Raw genomic sequence first — 21,100 nt, 5'->3', positions numbered from 1 at the left:
GGCCGCACCTGGAGTATGCTGTGGAGCGAGAAATGGAGCGAGTACAAAGAAGGGCAACAAAGCCAATAAAGGGTCTGGAGGATATTAGTTATGAAGAAAGGTTGCGAGCACTGAACTTATTCTCTCTGGAGAGGAGACACTTGAGAGGGGATATGATTTCAATTTACAAATATCATACTGGTGACCCCAAAATAGGGATAAAACTTTTTTGTGGAAGGGAGTTTAATAAGACACGTGGTCACTCACTAAAATTAGAAGAAAAGAGGTTTAACCTTAAACTGCGTAGAGGGTTCTTTACTGTAAGAGTGGCACGGATGTGGAATTCCCTTCCACAGTGGTTTCAGCAGGGGGGGGGGGGGGCAACAATAGTTTCAAAAAACTATTAGATAAGCACCTGAACAACCGCAACATACAGGGATATACAATGTAATACTGACCTATAATCACACATAGATTGGACTTGATGGACTTGTGTCTTATTTCAACCTCACCTACTCTGTGACTATTTAAGATAGAATAGAAAATAAAGGAATAAAATAGAAAAAAAATAACAGAAAATAAAAGAATAGAATATAATAGAGTAAAACCGAACAAAATAGAAAATAAAAGAATATAATAGAATATAAAAAATAATAGAATAAAATAGAAAGTATATAACCATCTTCTGAAATTCGAATTTCAATTCAATTTCAAATTTGAAAAGAATAGATTAGAGTAGAATGGAATATAACAGAATAGTATAGAAAAAAAAACTGAATAGAATAGAAAGAATATAACCATCTTCTGAAATTCAAATTTCGAATAGAATAAATTTGAATAGAAAAGAATAGAATATAAAAGAAAAGAATAGAATAGAAAATTAAATAATAGAATAGAAAAAAGAAAATAATACAATAAACAAATAGAAATAGAATAGAATATAACCAGTTACCAAAATTCAAAATAGAAGCAATTTGAATTAGATTAGAATAGGAAAATGGTTATATTCTTTTGATTCTATTCTGTTTTTTTCTATACTATTCTGTTTTTTTCTTTCTAATCTATTCTTTCCTATGCTATTCAAATTTGAATTGATACAATTACTAAATACCTTTTGAGTGTCTACCTTCTAAAAAGGCATCATTTGGGGGGAATTTGTACTGCCCTGGCATTTTGGGGCCTCAAGAAATGACATAGTCCGTCAGTACTTCAGGACTAGGGATGAGCTTCGAGTTCGAGTCGAACTCATGTTCGACTCGAACATTGGCTGTTCGCAAGTTTGCCGAACAGCGAACAATTTGGGGTGTTCGCGGCAAATTCGAATGCAGCGGAACACCCTTTAAAAGTCTATGGGAGAAATCAAAAGTGCTAATTTTAAAGGCTAATATGCAAGTTATTGTCATAAAAAGTGTTTGGGGACCTGGGTCCTGCCCCAGGGGACATGGATCAATGCAAAAAAAAGTTTTAAAAACGGCCGTTTTTTCAGGAGCAGTGATTTTAATAATGCTTAAAGTCAATCAATAAAAGTGTAATATCCCTTTAAATTTCGTACCTGGGGGGTGTCTATAGTATGCCTGTAAAGGGGCGCATGTTTCCTGTGTTTAGAATAGTCTGACAGCAAAATGACATTTTGAAGGAAAAAACTCATTTAAAACTACCCGTGGCTATTGCATTGCCGACAATACACATAGAAGTTCATTGATAAAAACGGCATGGGAATTCCCCAAAGGGGAACCCCGAACCAAAATTAAAAAAAAAAAAATGACGTGGGAGTCCCCCTAAATTCCATACCAGGCCCTTCAGGTCTGATATGGATATTAAGGGGAACCCCGGCCAAAATTAAAAAAAAAAAAAATGACGTGGGGTTCCCCCTAAATTCCATACCAGACCCTTCAGGTCTGGTATGGATTTTAAGGGGAACCCCGCGCCAAAAAAAAAAAAAAACGGCGTGGGGTCCCGCCAAAAATCCATACCAGACCCTTATCCGAGCACGCAACCTGGCAGGCCGCAGGAAAAGAGGGGGGGACGAGAGTGCGGCCCCCCCCTCCTGAACCGTACCAGGCCACATGCCCTCAACATTGGGAGGGTGCTTTGGGGTAGCCCCCCAAAACACCTTGTCCCCATGTTGATGAGGACAAGGGCCTCATCCCCACAACCCTGGCCGGTGGTTGTGGGGGTCTGCGGGCGGGGGGCTTATCGGAATCTGGAAGCCCCCTTTAACAAGGGGACCCCCAGATCCCAGCCCCCCCCGTGTGAAATGGTAAGGGGGTTCTTACCCCTACCATTTCACTAAAAAACTGTCAAAAATGTTAAAAATGACAAGAGACAGTTTTTGACAATTCCTTTATTTAAATGCTTCTTCTTTCTTCTATCTTCCTTCATCTTCTGGTTCTTCTGGTTCTTCTGGCTCTTCTGGTTCTTCCTCCGGCGTTCTCGTCCAGCATCTCCTCCGCGGCGTCTTCTATCTTCTTCTCCTCGGGCCGCTCCGCACCCATGGCATTGGGGGGAGGCTCCCGCTCTTCTCTTCTTCTTTTCTTCTCTTCTTCTCTTCTTCTCTTCTTCATTTTCTTCTCCGGGCCGCTCCGCAATCCATGCTGGCATGGAGGGAGGCTCCCGCTGTGTGACGGCGCTCCTCGTCTGACAGTTCTTAAATAACGGGGGGCGGGGCCACCCGGTGACCCCGCCCCCTCTGACGCACGGTGACTTGACGGGACTTCCCTGTGACGTCACGGGGAATGCCACAGGGAAGTCCCGTCATGTCCCGTGCGTCAGAGGGGGCGGGGTCACCGGGTGGCCTCCCCCCCCCGTTATTTAAGAACTGTCAGACGAGGAGCGCCGTCACACAGCGGGAGCCTCCCTCCATGCCAGAATGGATTGCGGAGCGGCCCGGAGAAGAAAATGAAGAAGAGAAGAAGAGAAGAAAAGAAGAAGAGAAGAGCGGGAGCCTCCCCCCCATGCCATGGGTGCGGAGCGGCCCGAGGAGAAGAAGATAGAAGACGCCGCGGAGGAGATGCTGGACGAGAACGCCGGAGGAAGAACCAGAAGAGCCAGAAGAACCAGAAGATGAAGGAAGATAGAAGAAAGAAGAAGCATTTAAATAAAGGAATTGTCAAAAACTGTCTCTTGTCATTTTTAACATTTTTGACAGTTTTTTCGTGAAATGGTAGGGGTACTTATGTACCCCCTTACCATTTCACACATGGGGGGGGCCGGGATCTGGGGGTCACCTTGTTAAAGGGGGCTTCCAGATTCCGATAAGCCCCCCGCCCGCAGACCCCCACAACCACCGGCCAGGGTTGTGGGGATGAGGCCCTTGTCCTCATCAACATGGGGACAAGGTGTTTTGGGGGGCTACCCCAAAGCACCCTCCCAATGTTGAGGGCATGTGGCCTGGTACGGTTCAGGAGGGAGGGGGGCCGCACTCTCGTCCCCCCCTCTTTTCCTGCGGCCTGCCAGGTTGCGTGCTCGGATAAGGGTCTGGTATGGATTTTTGGGGGGACCCCACGTCATTTTTTTTCTTTTTAATTTTGGCCGGGGTTCCCCTTAATATCCATACCAGACCTGAAGGGCCTGGTATGGAATTTAGGGGGACTCCCACGTCATTTTTTTTTTAAAATTTTGGTTCGGGGCTCCCCTTTGGGGAATTCCCATGCCGTTTTTATCAATGAACTTCTATGTGTATTGTCGGCAATGCAATAACCTCGGGTAGTTTTAAATGAGTTTTTTCCTTCAAAATGTCATTTTGCTGTCAGACTGTTCTAAACACAGGAAACATGCGCCCCTTTACAGGCATACTATAGACACCCCCCAGGTACGAAATTTAAAGGGATATTACACTTTTATTGTTTGACTTTAAGCATTATTAAAATCACTGCTCCTGAAAAAACGGCCGTTTTGAAAACTTTTTTTTGCATTGATCCATGTCCCCTGGGGCAGGACCCGGATCCCCAAACACTTTTTATGACAATAACTTGCATATTAGCCTTTAAAATTAGCACTTTTGATTATTCATGTTCGTGTCCCATAGACTTTAATGGTGTTCGCGTGTTCGAACGAACTTTTTTCCTGTTCGCATGTTCTGGTGCGAACCGAACAGGGGGGTGTTCGGCTCATCCCTATTCAGGACTGATCAATTTTCAAATATACAGTATATACCATAGCTTGTAGACACTATAACTTTCACACAAACCAATTAATATACACTTATTGGGATTTTTTTCCATAGACATGTAGTAGATACATTTTGGCCTAAATTTATGAAGATATTGTTTTTTTTTGGATATGTTTTATAACAAAGTAGAAAATATTTTTTTTTCTAAATTTCAGGTCTTTTTTTTGTTTACGGTATATAAAAAACCCAGAGGTGACCAACTACCACCAAAAGAAAGCTCTATTTGTGTGAAAAAAAATATAAAAATTCCAATTGCGTACACTTTTGCATGACTGTGCAATTGCCTGTTAAAGTAGCACAGTGCTGAATAGCAAAAAAACTGGTCATGAATGGTGTAAACCCTTTCGGAGCATAAGTGGTTAAGCTGCAAAGGGAGCATGTGGGAGTGTGTAAACATGCTGAGGCCAAAATTATACCCTATGTTGCATATGGCGTGCACTACAACATGCCAAATGCAAGTGAATAGGGCTGTGCTGCAGCCGTGTGTGATGCACTTGGTCGTGATGTAGTACTGTGGCAGTTTGGGGGGAAAAAATATTGGTGAGGAGGAAACATATCACCTCCTTACCACCTGCCAAATACTAATGAAAGGCAATCCAAGAGGAGCACCTGTCCTGGCCGCAAGCGTAAACAAACCCTCAGGCTTTTTTTCCTTTCTTTTTAACTGGTAGTTCAGCCACTAACTTTTATTTTTCAACGTCCTTTAACAGACCAGCTGTGCAGCAAAAATGGGAGCTGGAGGGTTGAGACAAACCATTTAACACCGAAAGGGATGCATACAATGATCAGCTTTTGTTTGTTTATGTAAAACCTCTATCCCAAAAGGAAAAAAAACGGTTGATGAAACTACATAAGAAGTGTTATCTGGAGTTCTGCCTTAATTTGTTAGTCAAGTTCATCTCAGGCTATGTTCACACTGTCCTGACACGGAAGTTGCACGACTTCTGATCCGACTTTGCCCTGTAACTTCATGTCCAACTCCCATGCTACTTCAATGAACAGGATCTGACTTTGAGTCTGGTATGGATCTTGAGGGAGTAACCCCACGCCAAAATAAAAAATAAAAATGGCATGGGGTTTCTCCAAGACCATATCAGACCCTTCGGTTCGATATTTTATTTTTTTAAATGGCGTGGGGTCCCCCCTCAATTCATACCAGACATGCAGCCCGGCAGGTCAGGAAAGCGGGTGACGAGCGAGCGCCCCCCCCCCTCCTGGACCATACCAGGCCACATGCCCTCCCCACCCCAAAGTACCTTGTCCTCATGTTAATGGGGACTATGGCCTCTTCCTGACAACCCTGGGTGGTGGTTGTGGGGGTCTGCAGGCAGGGGGCTTATCTGAATCTGTAAGCCTCCTTTAACAAGGGGGCCCCCAGATCCCGCCCCACCCATGTGAATGAGTATGGGCTATTCATTCACTAAAAAAAAGTGTAGTGTTACAAAAAACAAGAGAGTCCTTTATTAAAAAAAAAGAGGATGAGGGTTGCTCTCCAGGTTTTAGACTGGGAGGTAATATTGGCATCGATAAACACAGAACAGAAATGGGAATTCTTAAAAAAGAATATACTTTACCTCACTGTAAAGTATATTCTCATGGGCAATAAGTTTAAAAGGCTAAAAATAAAACCGATGTGGCTCACGGTCATAGTTAAAAAAGCTATAAACAATAAGAAAAGAGCTTTTAAAAAATATACAAATGAAGGAACACTAGTATCGTTTAAATGTTACAAAGAATTTAACAGAATATGTAAAAAGGAAATCAAGGATGCAAAAATTCAAAACGAAAAACAGATTGCAAAAGATAGTAGGACAAACCCCAAAAAATTCTTCGAATATATTAATAGTAAAAAGGTCAGGTCTAAGCTTGTAGGCCCTTTACAGAATAATCTAGAGTGGGTGACTGGGGACAAAGAGAAGGCTAATTTATTAAATACTTTCTTCAGCTCTGTGTATACAAAAGAGCATGGGGGAGCTCATGTCCATAATGGGGGTGGTATTGACACAGCCCCGAATGATCCACAATGGCTCAAAAGTGATATGGTCCAGAAATATTTAGACAGAATAAAGGTGGATAAAGCATCTGGACCTGATGGCATCCACCCACTGATCCTGAATTGAATTGAGCTCTGTCATTTCAAAGCCATTGTATCTAATTTTTAGGGACTCATTAATGACGGGAATAGTACCACTGAATTGGCGCAGGGCAAACATGGTGCCTATATTTAAAAAGGGATCAAAGTCTTTACCAAGTAACTATAGACCTGTTAGTTTAACTTCTATAGTCGGGACGATACTGGAGCTTTTAATAAAAGACCACATAGACGAGTTCTTGCTGGAAAAAAACATTTTAAGCAACAGACAGCATGGATTCATGAAAGACAGAAGTTGTCAGACAAACCTGATTTCTTTTTATGAAGAGGTAAGTAAAACCTTGGACAGAGGGGTGGCTGTGAACGTGGTATACTTGGATTTTGCAAAAGCGTTCGATACAGTTCCGCACACACGGCTCATGTGTAAGGTAAAGTCTACAGGCTTGGAAATATCAGTTTGTAAATGGATAGAAAACTGGCTAAAAGACAGAATTCAGAGAGTAGTGGTTAATGATTCTTACTCTGAATGGTCTAAGGTTATCAGTGGTGTACCCCAAGGTTCAGTGCTGGGACCCTTACTTCTTAATATCTTTATAAATGATATTGGGTCTGGGATCAAAAGTAACATTTCTGTCTTTGCAGATGACATTAGGCTATGCAGTGGAATAAAGTCCTTACAGGATGTCTCCAATTTACAAGCCGACCTCAATGCACTGTCTAATTGGGCGACTATGTGGCAGATGAGGTTTAATGTTGAGAAATGTAAAGTTATGCACTTGGGGGCTAAGAATATGCATGCATCATACATGCTAGGGGGAGTTCAACTGGGGGAATCCATAGTGGAGAAGGATCTGGGGGTTTTGGTAGATCATAAGCTCAATAATAGCATGCAATGCCAAGCTGCGGTTTCCAAAGCGAGCAAAGTCATTTCTTGTATTAAGAGAGGTATGGACTCCAGAGAGAGACATATAATTTTGCCCCTGTTCAAATCATTAGTAAGACCTCATCTGGAATATGCAGTTCAGTTTTGGGCACCAGTTCTCAAAAAAGATATCGGGGAACTGGAGAAAGTGCAGAGAAGGGCAACCAAACTGATAAGAGGCATGGAGGAGCTCAGCTATGAGGAAAGATTAGAGGAACTGAATTTATTCACTCTTGAGAAGAGGAGAATAAGGGGAGATATGATCAACATCTTCAAATATGTAAGGGGTCCATATAGTGAACTTGGTGTTGAGTTATTCTCTTTACGGTTAACACAGAGGACACGGGAGCACTCTTTACGTTTAGAGGAAAAGAGATTTCATCTCCAAATACGGAAAGGTTTCTTCACAGTAAGAGCTGTAAAAATGTGAAATAGACTCCTGCCAGAGGTGGTTCTGGCCAGCTCAGTAGATTGCTTTAAGAAAGGCCTGGATACTCTCCTAAATGTACATAATATAACTGAGTACTAACATTTATAGGTAAAGTTGATCCAGGGAAAATCTGATTGCCTCTTGGGGGATCAGGAAGGAATTTTTTACCCTGCTGTAGCAAATTGGAGCATGCTCTGCTGGGGTTTTGCCTTCCTCTGGATCAACTGTGGGTATAGAATTGGGTATATTGGATTGTACAATGTTTTTTATTTTATTTATTTATTTTTATGGTTGAACGGAATGGACTTGTGTCTTTTTTCAACCTGACTAACTATGACTAAGAATGCCCCCCCATCTTAGCTCCGTGTCCTCTTCCTCCGGTTCTCCTTCCTGCACTTCTTCTTCCTTCGCTTCTTCTTCTTCCTCTGGTCTTCTCTCTTCTCTTTTTCTCCCTCCACCGACCCTGTCCTCCTCCGATGCTGGCTCTTGCTGTTGTGTCAGGTCTGGCATCTGCCAGTTCTTTATAGCCATGGGGTGTGGCCTTCCAGGGACTTCAACTGCAGAACCTGCCCCTTGTGACATCACACCTGAGGGCGGGGTCTCCGTGTGACATCACAAGGGATGGGGTCTCCGGGTGACGTCCCCAGATGGCCACGCCCCATGGCTATATAAGAATAGGCAGGCACTGGACCTGACACAACAGTGAGAGCCAGCGTCAGTGGAGGAAGAATTCATCAGCAGAGGGGGAAGAACCAGTAGAAGACACAGAGCTACAATAGGGGACATTCTTCATTTTTCCAAAACCTTCTCATGTTTTTTGTAACACTACACTTTTTTTTGGTGAATGAGTAGGGGTACAATGTACCCCTACTTATACATATAGGAGGGGCCGGGATCTGGGGGCCCCCTTATTAAAGGGGGCTTCCAGACTCTGATAAGCCCCCTGCCAGCAGACCCCCACAACCACTGCCCAGGGTTGTTGAGCAGAAGCCCTCACCCCCATCAATATGGGGACAAGGTGCTTTGGATTGGGAGATGCAGAGCCCCCCCACCCCAAAGCACGCACCCCCCATGTTGAGGGCATATGGCCTGGAGGGGGGTCTGGTATGGATTCCGAGGGGGACCCCACGCCGTTCTTTTTTTTTAAATGTTGGTGTGGGGTTTCCCCTCAAAATCCATACCAGACCAAAGGGCCTGGTATAGTCTCAGGGGGGCCCTCACACCGTTTTTTAAAATTTTGATGTGGAGTTCCCCCTTAAGATTATAAGAGCACAAGTCGCATGCCACTAGTTGGATCAGTTAAGATAATGATCCGACTTGGATGCGACTTACATTCAAATCAATCGGACCAAAGTAGTACAGGGAGCATTTTGGACCAGTTAAGACGGCTCTCATAGGGAACCATTGATTTTGACAAGTCATGCGAATTGTGCTCTGGAAGTCGGAGCGCATGTCGGACCAGTGTGAACTGGCCCTAAATCTGCTAGTGCATCCAACACCACCCTAGATGACAAATTAAGAACAGTGAAAATATTGTCAAAGATTACTTATTAAACACACTCTAAACGACTGATGTATACAGACTCGTCTCCAAGTGGGACCAATGCTCAAAGCGATAAACTCTTGGCAACTGATCACCTTCCCACTTCCAGCAACAGCCGTGCAGACACCCTATAATCTGTACTGTCCTACACAGTGCTGACAAGACAATATAATGCAGTATAATTACTCAAAGCTCCCCCTGTGGAGAAAATGGAAATGTAGCGGTAATACTGTAAAGCCTTACAGCAAAGGATATAGTCTCTTGTCTTCTTTTCTTCAGCTAGCCATTATAATGCAGTACTCGTATTCCATAGGGTTTCCAAACAGTAATGTAGGGTAAAGTAGTATGCGACAGTAACTTTGTTTGTGCAATAGGCTTATGAACTCCTTTCTTGGGAATGTACTCCAAACGTCAGTCAATGGTTACTGAAATTAGGCTTTGAGGCTTACATGAGTGCAATTCAACTGGACTGAACTGTTCTGTGGGACTACAGGTCCCAGCAACACTATGCGAGTGGTCTAGGTGTGTGTGAAGTGCGGTATATAACTTCTGGGCAACAGCCCTCTCATCACATCAGGCCTGGATGAATGGATGCCTCTGTTCCGATGGTCTCAGTCCTGCTGCCAGTCAGCTCCCTCACGCTGCACCACTCCGCAAGAGGACCAGAACCTCTGTCTGGCTCCGTCAGGCACTCTGGATCCTCCGGTCAGATTGCACCGCCGCTCCAGCATACTGTGGTGACACTCTCAGTCGTTACGGTTCCATTCCGCATGATGTAGGCCGCGGCTCTTCCAAACGCCCACACACAGATCCCTGTAGGCAGGCCACACGTCCCAGCAGAAAGAGGCAGAAAAATGGCCGCGCCGGGCCTTTTATTATCTACCCAGCATGCCGCTCAGCCACTCAGTGTTCATGGGTAGGTGAGTGGGCATTGTGGGTAGGTGAGTCCTTTTTACAAAAGTAAACAATTGAGTCACTTCCCACTTGGCTGTTATGTGAAAGTCAAACAAGGCTCTTCCTATAACATACCATTAGGGGAAGCCAATTACCAATCTATTAACGTGGTTCCATTGATAGCATTAACTGGTAAAGGCTACAGCGCTACACAGGTTTAATACCACTTTAAATTTGAGTTAACAGCTCTACAAATCAAGGATAAATATTACTAGATTACATTAATTATTTCAGGTTGCCTGGCATTAGTTTGATTTTACAGGTTATATCAGATATTTACATATTTAATCTAATTCCTGTTCATTTATCCTTTTTTCTGCAGGTACCTAGCCATCCGCTACCCACTGAAATCCAGAGACCTCCGTACCTCTAGGAATGCCCTCGCAGCTATTGCAGTTATATGGGCCCTTTCTATCCTGTTTGCTGGCCCTTACTTGAGCTACTACCATATTATTCTCTATAATCAAGTACCTATCTGTATTCCTAACTGGGAGGATCGTAAGAGGAAGATAATGGATGTGTCTACTTTTGTTTTTGGCTACCTCCTCCCTGTGCTTATTCTTGGTCTCTCCTATGCTAGAACCATCTGCTTTCTGTGGACTTCAGTGGACCCTGTAAAAACAGTGTCTGAATCCAGAAAAGCCAAGCATAAAGTAACCAAAATGATTATCATAGTGGCTGTGCTGTTCTGCATTTGCTGGTTACCTCACCACTTAGTTATTCTTTGCTTTTGGTTTGGACACTTTCCCTTCAATAGAGCCACGTATGCTTTCCGTCTGGTATCTCATTGCATGTCCTATGCTAATTCTTGCCTTAATCCAATTGTGTATGCTCTTATCTCTAAGCACTTCCGTAAGAGATTTAAACAAGTATTTACATGTATGCTGACTCAGAAACGTGCACGCAACAAGGTTCATGCAGTGCAAACTGCCAATACTGTAGCTGGTTTCTATGCTGGACACACAGAGGTCACCCAAGTTCAAGAGGATACTACACGCAGTGGAAGAGTAGCAAGAGATGAAGTTATTGAAGGTCTTAGTCCAGAAGAGTCAACAAGTCACAGGGTGGTGGGTGGAAGCTGGGGAACACGGTTGCCTAAGGCTGTTGGATTTACAACACAAACTACATAGACTTGCGAAGGTTGAAGGAATACCAAATGAAGTCTCAAAAGCAGCATCACAGAAGGAGTTAACAAAGATCTGCTGGTAGCTGATCCTAACTCATCTACAATTGTAGGGTCTGACTGTAGACTAAAGGATGTTATAGCTTCTTTATGTACCTCTGCCAACATCAATTACATTGTGTCTGCTTTGGATAAGATCTGACATGGATGTGTTAGGCCCCTTTCACACGGGCGGCTGTTCTGCCGCTGTTAAAAGCATGTTTTGTTATTTTGAAATTCAGAGAATCCTGGCACAGCATTCACTTGCAGTTGTACATTGCAATTAGCTGTGTTTACGTGCATTTACATGCAGCTGCTTTTAGCTGCGTTTGGAACATTCTTGCCATTTCTGATGTGCTTCCTGTTGTTTTTCTTTCCTTGTTGCCGCTGCTATCTGCAGGAGAAATAGTACACTGCGATTACCTCCTTTTATGTGCAGATAGCTGCGCTAAATTGTTCCTGGACGCAGTCAACTTTATTTTTTCTGTCTGCACAAAACCGCATGTAACAAAACCGTCCCTAAATGCAGTGTGTGAATGGGGCCATAGGAAAGCATTGTGTGCATTTAGCTGCGGTAGATAACTTCATCTGCCCGCAGTTAAAAGCACAATTCTATCTGCCCGCGTGAAAGGGGCCTAAGGCACTTGTCTACACAAAAGAATATTTGGGGAATGATATTTGTCTCAGAAAAAGCCCAGACCATTTTTTCCTGTGCTTTACATTTTTAATTCATTACGTTGTCTTTTTGATGAGACATCAATTGATGGTATGCAAATGTAACTATATTACTCTTGGCAGTGCTTTTTTTTCTCAGAGAATAGGTGCAGGAACTCCCCTTTTCGGAGTCACCCCATTTTCCCCGCCCCCTACCCACCTCTGAGCACCGTTCCATGGTTCCACCCTCTACCCACCTCCCAATAACAATAGACCTCCAGCAGCAACAACAGATCTCTTAGCAGCCAGCATCAATAGACCCCTCCCGCAACAATTGACCACCCAGCAACATAAGACCCCCCCAGCAACAACAGACCCTCCAGCAGACCCCAGCACCCCTTGCCATTACATACATTCAGTACTGGAGGTACCGGAACTGCTTTCCCCCACGTTCCCGCTGAAAAAAAAGCCCTGACTCTTGGACTGAATAATGCTGATAAGATTTTGCAATGACACAGGCAATTTATCTGCAATCCCAACATATATTATTTTTACAAAAACGTGCAATTTTCTCCTTGAAAATACGGTATATCAAAACAATCAGGTTTCAGAAAGGCCTGCCTTATCTTTATTGTCAGCTAAATGTGGTAAATGTAAACACATACCCAGTTTTCATGCCATAGACCACAAACACAGGTGAATTCATAGTGGAGGGAAATGTGATTTTATTAGTTAGACAATGATTTAAAGTACCAAAAGCCATCACATAGCAATTGTCTAATACCTGTCAATTTTGACAATTCTGAGCAGCAAATGCAAAATTGTAACTATAGGTGTAGCAAACAATGTTACTTTTGTTGGAATCAGCAGGATGGGTGTCAGAGGCGTAACCAGAACCTTCAGGGCCCCGATGCAAGAAACCTTGACGAGCCCCCTTGACCACGAGGTCCTTTGCATCGGTCTCTGGGCCCTTCCTTCCGGGCCTGGGGCCCTTCTAACTGATCCCAGGGCCCTTTACTCCCATTACAGGGCCCAATGTAACTCAAGTTGCAGCGACAGAAAAAAAAAAAAAGGGGATCCTGCACTACTTTACTGCGATTTGAATGCCATAGACTGCAATGTTAACGTGATTGTAAAGGATCGTTTTTTATTTTTTAAAATAACAAACATTTACTTACCTCCACTGTGCAGCTTGTTTTGCACAGAGTGGCCTCGAACATCCTCTTCTGGGGTCCCCGGCGCTTCTCGCGGCTCCTCCCTGCATCAGATAACCTCCAAGAAGAAGCGCTCTCCCAAGGGGGTTACCTTGTGGGCGAGCACCTGAGTTCAGTATTTGCGTCCACAGACACAAATGCCGGACTTAGCCCCACCCCCCCGGCGCCTGCATCATCGGATTTGATTAAAAGCAGCGTGAGCCAATGGCTGCGCTGCTATCAATCTATCCAATCAAGAGCTGGGAGAAGGACAGTGTGTCCCCGCTGAGGAGATGAAGGGGCTCCGGTAAGTAAAACGGGGTGGCTGGGGGGCCGGTGACTGCCAGGTGTTTTTTCACCTTAATGCATAGGATGCAATAAGGTGAAAAAACACGAGGGTTTACAACCCCTTTAATGGTCCTTATGGTCCCACTGCGGGACATGTTCTGCAGTGGCCCCTTTCCTGCCCTCTCAGGACCCCCCTACAGTAGTGGAGCGCCCGGTTGGAAGTGCGACCTTTGTGACCCTAGTAGTTCCACCACTGATGGGTGTTTTAGCAATGTCAGTTTGGAGATTGCTGGTACATTGGGGAGCCAGTGGTTCCTGATGTTATGGTGGGAATCTACTACATACTGTATAGTTACACCTCTGAAGCAAACATCTTCAAGAAACCACCAGAGAGTGATAAAAAAAAGCTTGGTGGAAAATATTAGATGATTTCCACTGTTTCACTGTACTAGTGCAAAGAAAGTGACATAGGTAACGATGGTCAGAAGCACTGAGGGCAGCAGGAAACATAGTGGATCAACTCACATGGAAAGATTGGTTTCTGCAAAGACTTCATGGACATTTTTTCCACTGGGAGCAGTGTTTGTTGGTGCAGGCAGTGGAAAGGATAAACATTTAATTACTTTTTTTGCAGGTAGCTTTAAATCTGGCATTCATTCTTGCAACAAGATTGTTTATAGCAAGTCAAATACGAAGTTTAAGGTGAATGTGCCGGTAAAATAATATAGATGTTTCTTGAAAAGAACAGTGGAAACAGTCTACCCAACGTTTTTAAAAATGTAAAGATAATTTCCTAATTTTCACAGTTTTGAGTGAAAGTCATATGATAGAATGTTCCTTCTTCACAGGTTTCTAGTACAGTACATGCTAACTAGTGTACTATATGGTGGGCATATCGAGTGGTGTTACAATAATCTCTCCTATGTTTGGCCAACATAACACAGATATATTTTTAATCGCTAGCTAGGTTATAAATCTATCTTAATAAATCCTCAAATAAAATGATACTATAAATAAAATATATTTTTAGAGCATTGCATAGCAGATACTATTGTAATTATATTTTCTATGTATTATTGCAGTCTAGTCTAAATATAATTCTCATCTAAAAAGTTGCATATTTCTATGTGGGAATATAGGGTGGTCAAAACTCATTATACGAGATGCTGGAGATGAATATGTAACAGAGGGACCATGACAGATTTGAAATCTTAAAATGGAACTTCATCCAAAAGGGGACATTTCACTCTTTCTCCTTCTCCCCATTCCTCCCTCCCCTGCCATTTTTGGAACTTTTTTTTTGGGGGGGGGGGGGGGGGGGCGGATACTTCGTTTTGACAGGTACCACCTCCCACTTCTATCTGGATCGCGGAAATTTACCTTCAATCTGTCCCCCCTGTTAGAAGCCTTCTGGGACACGTCACAGGTCCCAGAAGGCTGCAGGACTATTCACAAAGGGCTGTGTGGCTTGCACATGCACAGTGGGCAGCCAGCTGTGAAGCTGCAAGGAGTCACAGCTGGTTGCCCACAGTTAACATGCTGATGCCGGGGACCCAAAGACCGATGAAGAACCAGGCAGTACTAAATCCTTGGACTGGTGAGTGTCTGTTTATTAAAAGTCAGCAGCTACAGTTTTTGCAGCTGCTGACTTAAACTTTTTTCGAAATATTGACGGAAGAACCGCTTTAATGCATTACCTGCATTAAGGTAAAAAAAACCTCCACTAGTTGCTCCCCCCATTCCCCCTTAGTCCAGCACTGTGCCCATCAGCAGCAGCACTTGGTCTCTTTCTCCCCACTCAAAGGCTCAGAGACATCAGTGTGAGCCATTGGCTCCTGCTGCTGTCAATCACATGCTTTGAGGAAGGAGCAGGGGTGGGACTGAGCCAGACTGTGTGTGTTAATAGACACACACAGCCCAGCTCAGGAGCAAGCCCACAGATGCACCCCCATAGGAAGTGGCATACCAAGGAGAGGAGGAGCCAAGAGTCCAGAAGAGGAGGTTCAGGTTGCTCTGTGCAATATTATCTCAATTTTTTCTGTGATCTTTTTACAAAATCTTCATGTACCTTGCTCTAAATACAATTCATTGACAACCTGTACCATTACATTGAATTTGTAGCCTGGCTATTGACATTTATTTATATATATATATATATATATATATATATATATATATATATATAAAGGCCAGTATGCTGGCCTGAAATTATGGGAGGAGCCCGGAGGATATTTAACTAGACCACCCACAATGATCAGTGTTGGTTCCAGTGCGCGGTACCCACCCACCCATTCCCCTTCTCAGGGTACTTCTCCTTAAACAATTTCTCTACAGAAACATCCAATTACTTTTTTAGGGTATGCGCCCTTCTCCTGGCATACCGTCCAGCAGACCTGGGTTTACCGTACAGCAGGCCAGGACACACTTCAGGTCTATTTATGTTGTTAGTCTTGTGACGTGTTTGTGCTTCATATCTCTCAGGACGGAGGGCTCCGACTAATATATATATCTATATATCTATCTATATAGATATATATAGATAGATATATAGATATATATCTATCTATATAGATAGATATATATCTATATATCTATCTATATATATCTATATATCTATATCTATATATATTATATATTTATATATTTTTTTTTTAAAGAAGCAGTAAATGAGCCTTAAACCAAGCCCTCACTTGACCTATATATCTGCAGGTACTGTATAACAATCCATCCCCAAAATTCATAGTAACATCTCACATTTCAAGGCTGGATAATAGATTGTTCTTCCTCTTATTTACTGACTGGTAAGCACTGTTTTTGTACTTTATATACTCACACACACTGAATCTCAGCAGTAATGCTGAGATTTATTACTGCTGAGCATATCATGGTTATTATTCCAGCTGGTGGTTTCATGGGTAACGTAGAATATATTGGATTACTCTGTTTGCACTGTTAATTCTCCTCCACTCCCCCTTCCCATATGAGTCTTACATCTTCCATTTCTTTTCTTATATACTGATATATTGAAGTTGATATATTGCATAATAAATAAGAAAGCCTTCTGATTACGGACCCCTGGACCCCTGGACTGTTTGAAGATAGTAACACACACACTATTGGACATAGTTAGATGTTACAGTTCATAAATATCCACTTTGTGTATTTTAAATACCTCAGTTATCTGTAATCAATTATTTGCTTAAAGCAGACCCAGACATTAGATTTACTCTTCTTGCTAGCACATGCATGGTAAATAATGTGTAAGCTTCACACTTCATGGAAAATCATCTGCTTTTCTCCTACAGAAGGATGAAGCAATCCTTGTTCAGGCATCATGTAAGGTCAGCAGCTTCAGTAAACAATGGACTGAGATGCCAGCTCAGAGATTACAAAATTATGTACTGTAAATCCTATTGCATATGCAGACAGTTCTTGGCTGTGTCCACAAACGTCTGGTGTAGATTAGTCTTTGCTGCAGCTTCTCAATGTTTCACTTGCTCAAGTTACAATCTTGAAGTCTGATCTCTTGGGAATAGCAGAATGATGAAATGTTTCCTCCTGCCTTCCGCTGCCTCCTTAAAGTGGTGTTCCAGCCGAAATTATACTTTTTAAATAAAAATACCCCTATAATACACAAGCTTAATGTATTCTAGTAAAGTAAGTCTGTAAACTAAGGTCTGTTTTGTTAGTTTATAGCAGTAGTTTGTTATTTTATAAACTTCCAGCAGGCTGTGGCCATATTAAGTGTGGGCATCTGAAGCCAGACTGTATTTCTTCCTGGATCTCATCCTTGCAGATCTCGCACATGCTCAGTGCAGCACAAGCAGTGTAATAGGTTTCAGGTCAGGTTTCCATAGCAACGGCAGTGTCAGAGGAAGTTGCTGCCCCTTCCCAGAAGGCATTGCAAACAGGAAATGATGCGATGGGCCACGGCCAGGGAGGAGGAAGTGAAAAATGAATACAGCAGATATACAGTAGGTGCTGAGAAAAAAAATGTAAAAATATCCAATTCGTTTACAGTGCACAGTTTAGTAAGGGATGCTGAAGAGTTGTAAAAGTGGGTGGAACTCCACTTTAACAACTGATGAGTCATCAGCTGTCAGTGGGCTTCCCCGCTGAATGTAAAAAAAAATTGCCGGCTAAAAATTTTTTAAAACAAATAGCGTGGGGTCCCCCCCCAAAATCCATACCAGACTCTTATCCGAGCATGCAGCATGGTAGGTCAGGAAAGGGAGCAGACGAGCGAGCGCCCCCCCCTCCCTCCTGAACTATACCAGGCCACATGCACTCAACAAGGTTGGTTGGGTGCTCTGCGCCCCCCACCCCAAAGCACCTTACCCCATGTTGATAGGGACAAAGGCCTCTTTCCGACAACCCTGGCAGGTAGTTGTCGGGGTATGTGGGTGGGGGGCTTATCGAAATCTGGAAGCCCCTTCTAACAAGGGGACCCCCAGATGCCAGTCCCCACCCCCATTGTGAATAGTGGTAAAGCTTTTCTGAAAAAAGAGATTTCTGAAAAAAGATACTGTTGGTGTATTAACTCAGGGGGTCATGATATCAATTATTAGATAACATTCATGAGAACTTGATTGGGTGGGGGGAGACGGAAATTTGGGACTTTAAATGAGGCCATGGCTGGGTAGAGCCATGTGCCTCCATCCCTGTAACTCAGGCAATAAAAACACAATTGCGGCCAAAGGCAGCAAAGAGACTAAAAAGTGGGACTTTAAATGAAACCCATGATGACAAATTGAATAAGTTGGTGGAACATAAAATTGGTTTATTAGAATGTAAAAAACACGTTTAACAACATAGAATCACAAATACAACAAATGAATTGCATCCAATATCATGGTGCCGATTCCAAATAGGTGAACACTAGTAATAACATGTTTAACAAACAAGCATATACATGGTAATTTGAGGGGGTCCACCAATTCTCAGGACAGCATAAAAAGGTTAGGTAGATAGCATCTGTACAGTCAATAATCTGAAAATACCATTGAGGTAAAGGTTATGAATACATGTCATGATATAATGTAACTGAGAGATACAATGTCAGGTAGCTCGACACGTTTCGCGGCTTTAAGCCGCTCTTCAGGAGCAGACAGATGCAATATCTGAAATAAGAAGGTATACTGGCTAAGTAAGTTAGCTATGTCAAGGCGGGGAGGGGGGATGGGGTAAATACCCTCCCAAACCAAACCATTGGAATAACACAACTCACAAATATGTGTACACATGGAGGGAGAATGCCGACCGCCATAAGCCAACCGAAGACATCGGTGACGGGAGCCGAGGGAGCAGGTCTGATGGCGACACCCACCACAAGCGAAAGCCCCGGTGGATCCGGGCTCTCCGAGCGCCCCTAGTGGATAGCGAGAGGAATGAGATGTGTAAGTGATGTGTGGTGATGGAAATGGGGAATAGATAGAAGGATGGTGGTGATAGTGAACTGTAGGAGGGAAAGTGAAGAGTATGAGAACTTGAAGCAGAATGTATAGTTTTAAACCATGCCTGTATAACCTATTTATGTATGTGTTGATCTTCTTTATATTAAAGCCCATCCCTGCCCAGGTTTAACTTTTGTGTAAATCAATACTCACTCCTATATAGAATCCCCAGTTCACTTACCTTTCTCCTGCCTAAAACTCTTCACTGAAGTCTGGTTGACATCAATACCCAGCATCCTAATCTTTGTCTTCTTGTGGCTTAGGAAGGAGGCATTTGTAGGGCCTACCAAGTGATATAGCCTGCAGAGCTAACAGGGGCATTGAAAAACTGTGTTTTAGAGTAAGGAATGAAAACCCGATAGCCAGAAATAGCAACGCTATACATATTGTAATTGCCAAATGTAAATGCAAGGGTGTTTTAACTTGTAAATGTCAAATGGTAACATAAATATAAGAAGATCAAAAAAATAAGTCTGTAAAATATTTTATATTTATCATAAAGTGATCTGTTTTTGTATTTGTATTGCAAAGGTGCAAAATTGGTACATTAACAATATATTTACACATGCACAAATTTTACAGTACTCAAACATACATGGAGGTAATTGAATGAAAATTCATATAAAACAGACAGATGTTTTAACATGTCCAATAGCATGAGTTATTAAACCAGAAATCAATATACACTCAAAAAGTAGGGACATACAGTGCCTTGAAAAAGTATTCATACCCCTTGAAATTTTCCACATTTTCTCATGTTACAACCAGTGGTGGCCCATCCATAGGGGGACTTCGCCCCTCCCTCCAAGCTGTTAAAAAAAAAAAATTTTGTCACTTTAAGAGTGACGGGGCGCCGGACATGCAGCAGTCTATGGGAAGCTTCCCAACCTGCAGTCAGCTGATTGCAGGCTTGGAAGACGATTTGCCCATGTTTAGGGTGCGGTCGGGACGCACGCAATGCGCCCGTAAACACCCCCACTATTCTCTTATTTGTTAATATGCCAGATTAACGGACTAAGGTTGATGCAGCAGGGACCGGAGGAGAGGACAGTGGGCGTGTGTTTTTTTGTCACTGACACAGTGAGTGACATATGGGGGTGGAGTCGACTGGGACACTTGTCATTTCCGGTTTCCCGGCCACAGTGGGGGTGGATTCAGATGAGCAGAGCGGCGCAAGGTAAGTGCACATGGCAGATGCATCATGGCACAGCACACCTCCACTACACTGCACAGCACACCGCACAGCACAGAACACCCCTATTACACCGCACAGCACACCTCCATTATACCGCACAGCACACCTCCACTACACTGCACAGAACAGCACAGCACACCTCCACTACACTGCACAACACAGCACACCTCCACTACACTGCGCAGCACACCTCCACTACACCGCGCAGCACATCTCCACTACACCGCACAGCACACCTCCACTACACCGCACAGCACACCTCCACTACACCGCACAGCACAGCACACCTCCACTACACTGCACAGCACACCTCCACTACACTGCACACCTCCACTACACCACACAGCACAGCACACCTCCACTACACAGCACTCTGTTGCATTTGATGGCACAGTGGCTGCATTTGCTGGGCACAGTGGCTGCATGTGATGAGCACAGTGGCTGCATGTGATGGGCACAGTGGATGCATTTGATGGCACAGTGGATGCATTTTCTGGGCACAGTGGATGCATTTGATGGCACAGTGGATGCATTTGATAGGCACAGTGGATGCAATTGATGGCACAGTGGCTGCATGTGATGAGCACAGTGGCTGCATGTGATGGGCACAGTGGCTGCATATGATGGGCACAGTGGATGCATCTGATGGGCACAGTGGATGCAATTGATGCCACAGTGGCTGCATTTGATGGGCACAGTGGCTGCCATTGATGGCACAGTGGCTGCATTTGATGGGCACAGTGGGTGCATTTGATGGGCACAGTGGGTGCATTTGATGGGCACAGTGGGTGCATAAGATGGGCACAGTGGCTGCATTTGATGGGCACAGTGGCTGCATTTGATGGGCACAGTGGCTGCATTTGATGGGCACAGTGGCTGCAATTGATGGCACAGTTCCTGCAATTGATGGCACAGTGGCTGCATTTGATGGGCAAAGTGGCTGCATTCGATAGGCACAGTAAGGCTGCAATAGATGTTTTTTTTAAGTATGTTTCAGAAAATTGCGCCCCCAAAAATTTTGAGCACCAGCCGCCACTGGTTACAACCAAAACTGTAAGTGTTTG

At 43.6% G+C, this 21,100-nt stretch overlaps 1 protein-coding gene across 1 annotated transcript in view; it reads left to right on the top strand.

Annotated features, from left to right (window-relative positions):
* GALR3 (galanin receptor 3) overlaps nt 1-19,291 on the top strand; it is a 322,406-nt gene extending 303,115 nt beyond the window's left edge. Inside the window, exon 3 of the mRNA XM_073592628.1 lies at nt 10,414-19,291. Within this exon, the coding sequence (XP_073448729.1) occupies nt 10,414-11,221 (808 nt within the window). The 3' untranslated portion in view covers nt 11,222-19,291. The remainder of the gene's footprint in view (nt 1-10,413) is intronic.
* The last annotated feature ends 1,809 nt before the right edge of the window (nt 19,292-21,100 follow it).

This window comes from Aquarana catesbeiana, linkage group LG07 (assembly GCF_042186555.1).
Source record: "Aquarana catesbeiana isolate 2022-GZ linkage group LG07, ASM4218655v1, whole genome shotgun sequence".
NCBI classification, from domain to species: Eukaryota; Metazoa; Chordata; class Amphibia; order Anura; family Ranidae; genus Aquarana; species Aquarana catesbeiana.
The sequence above is the reverse complement of the archived record's forward strand: the minus strand, read 5'-3'. Positions and strand labels throughout refer to the sequence as shown.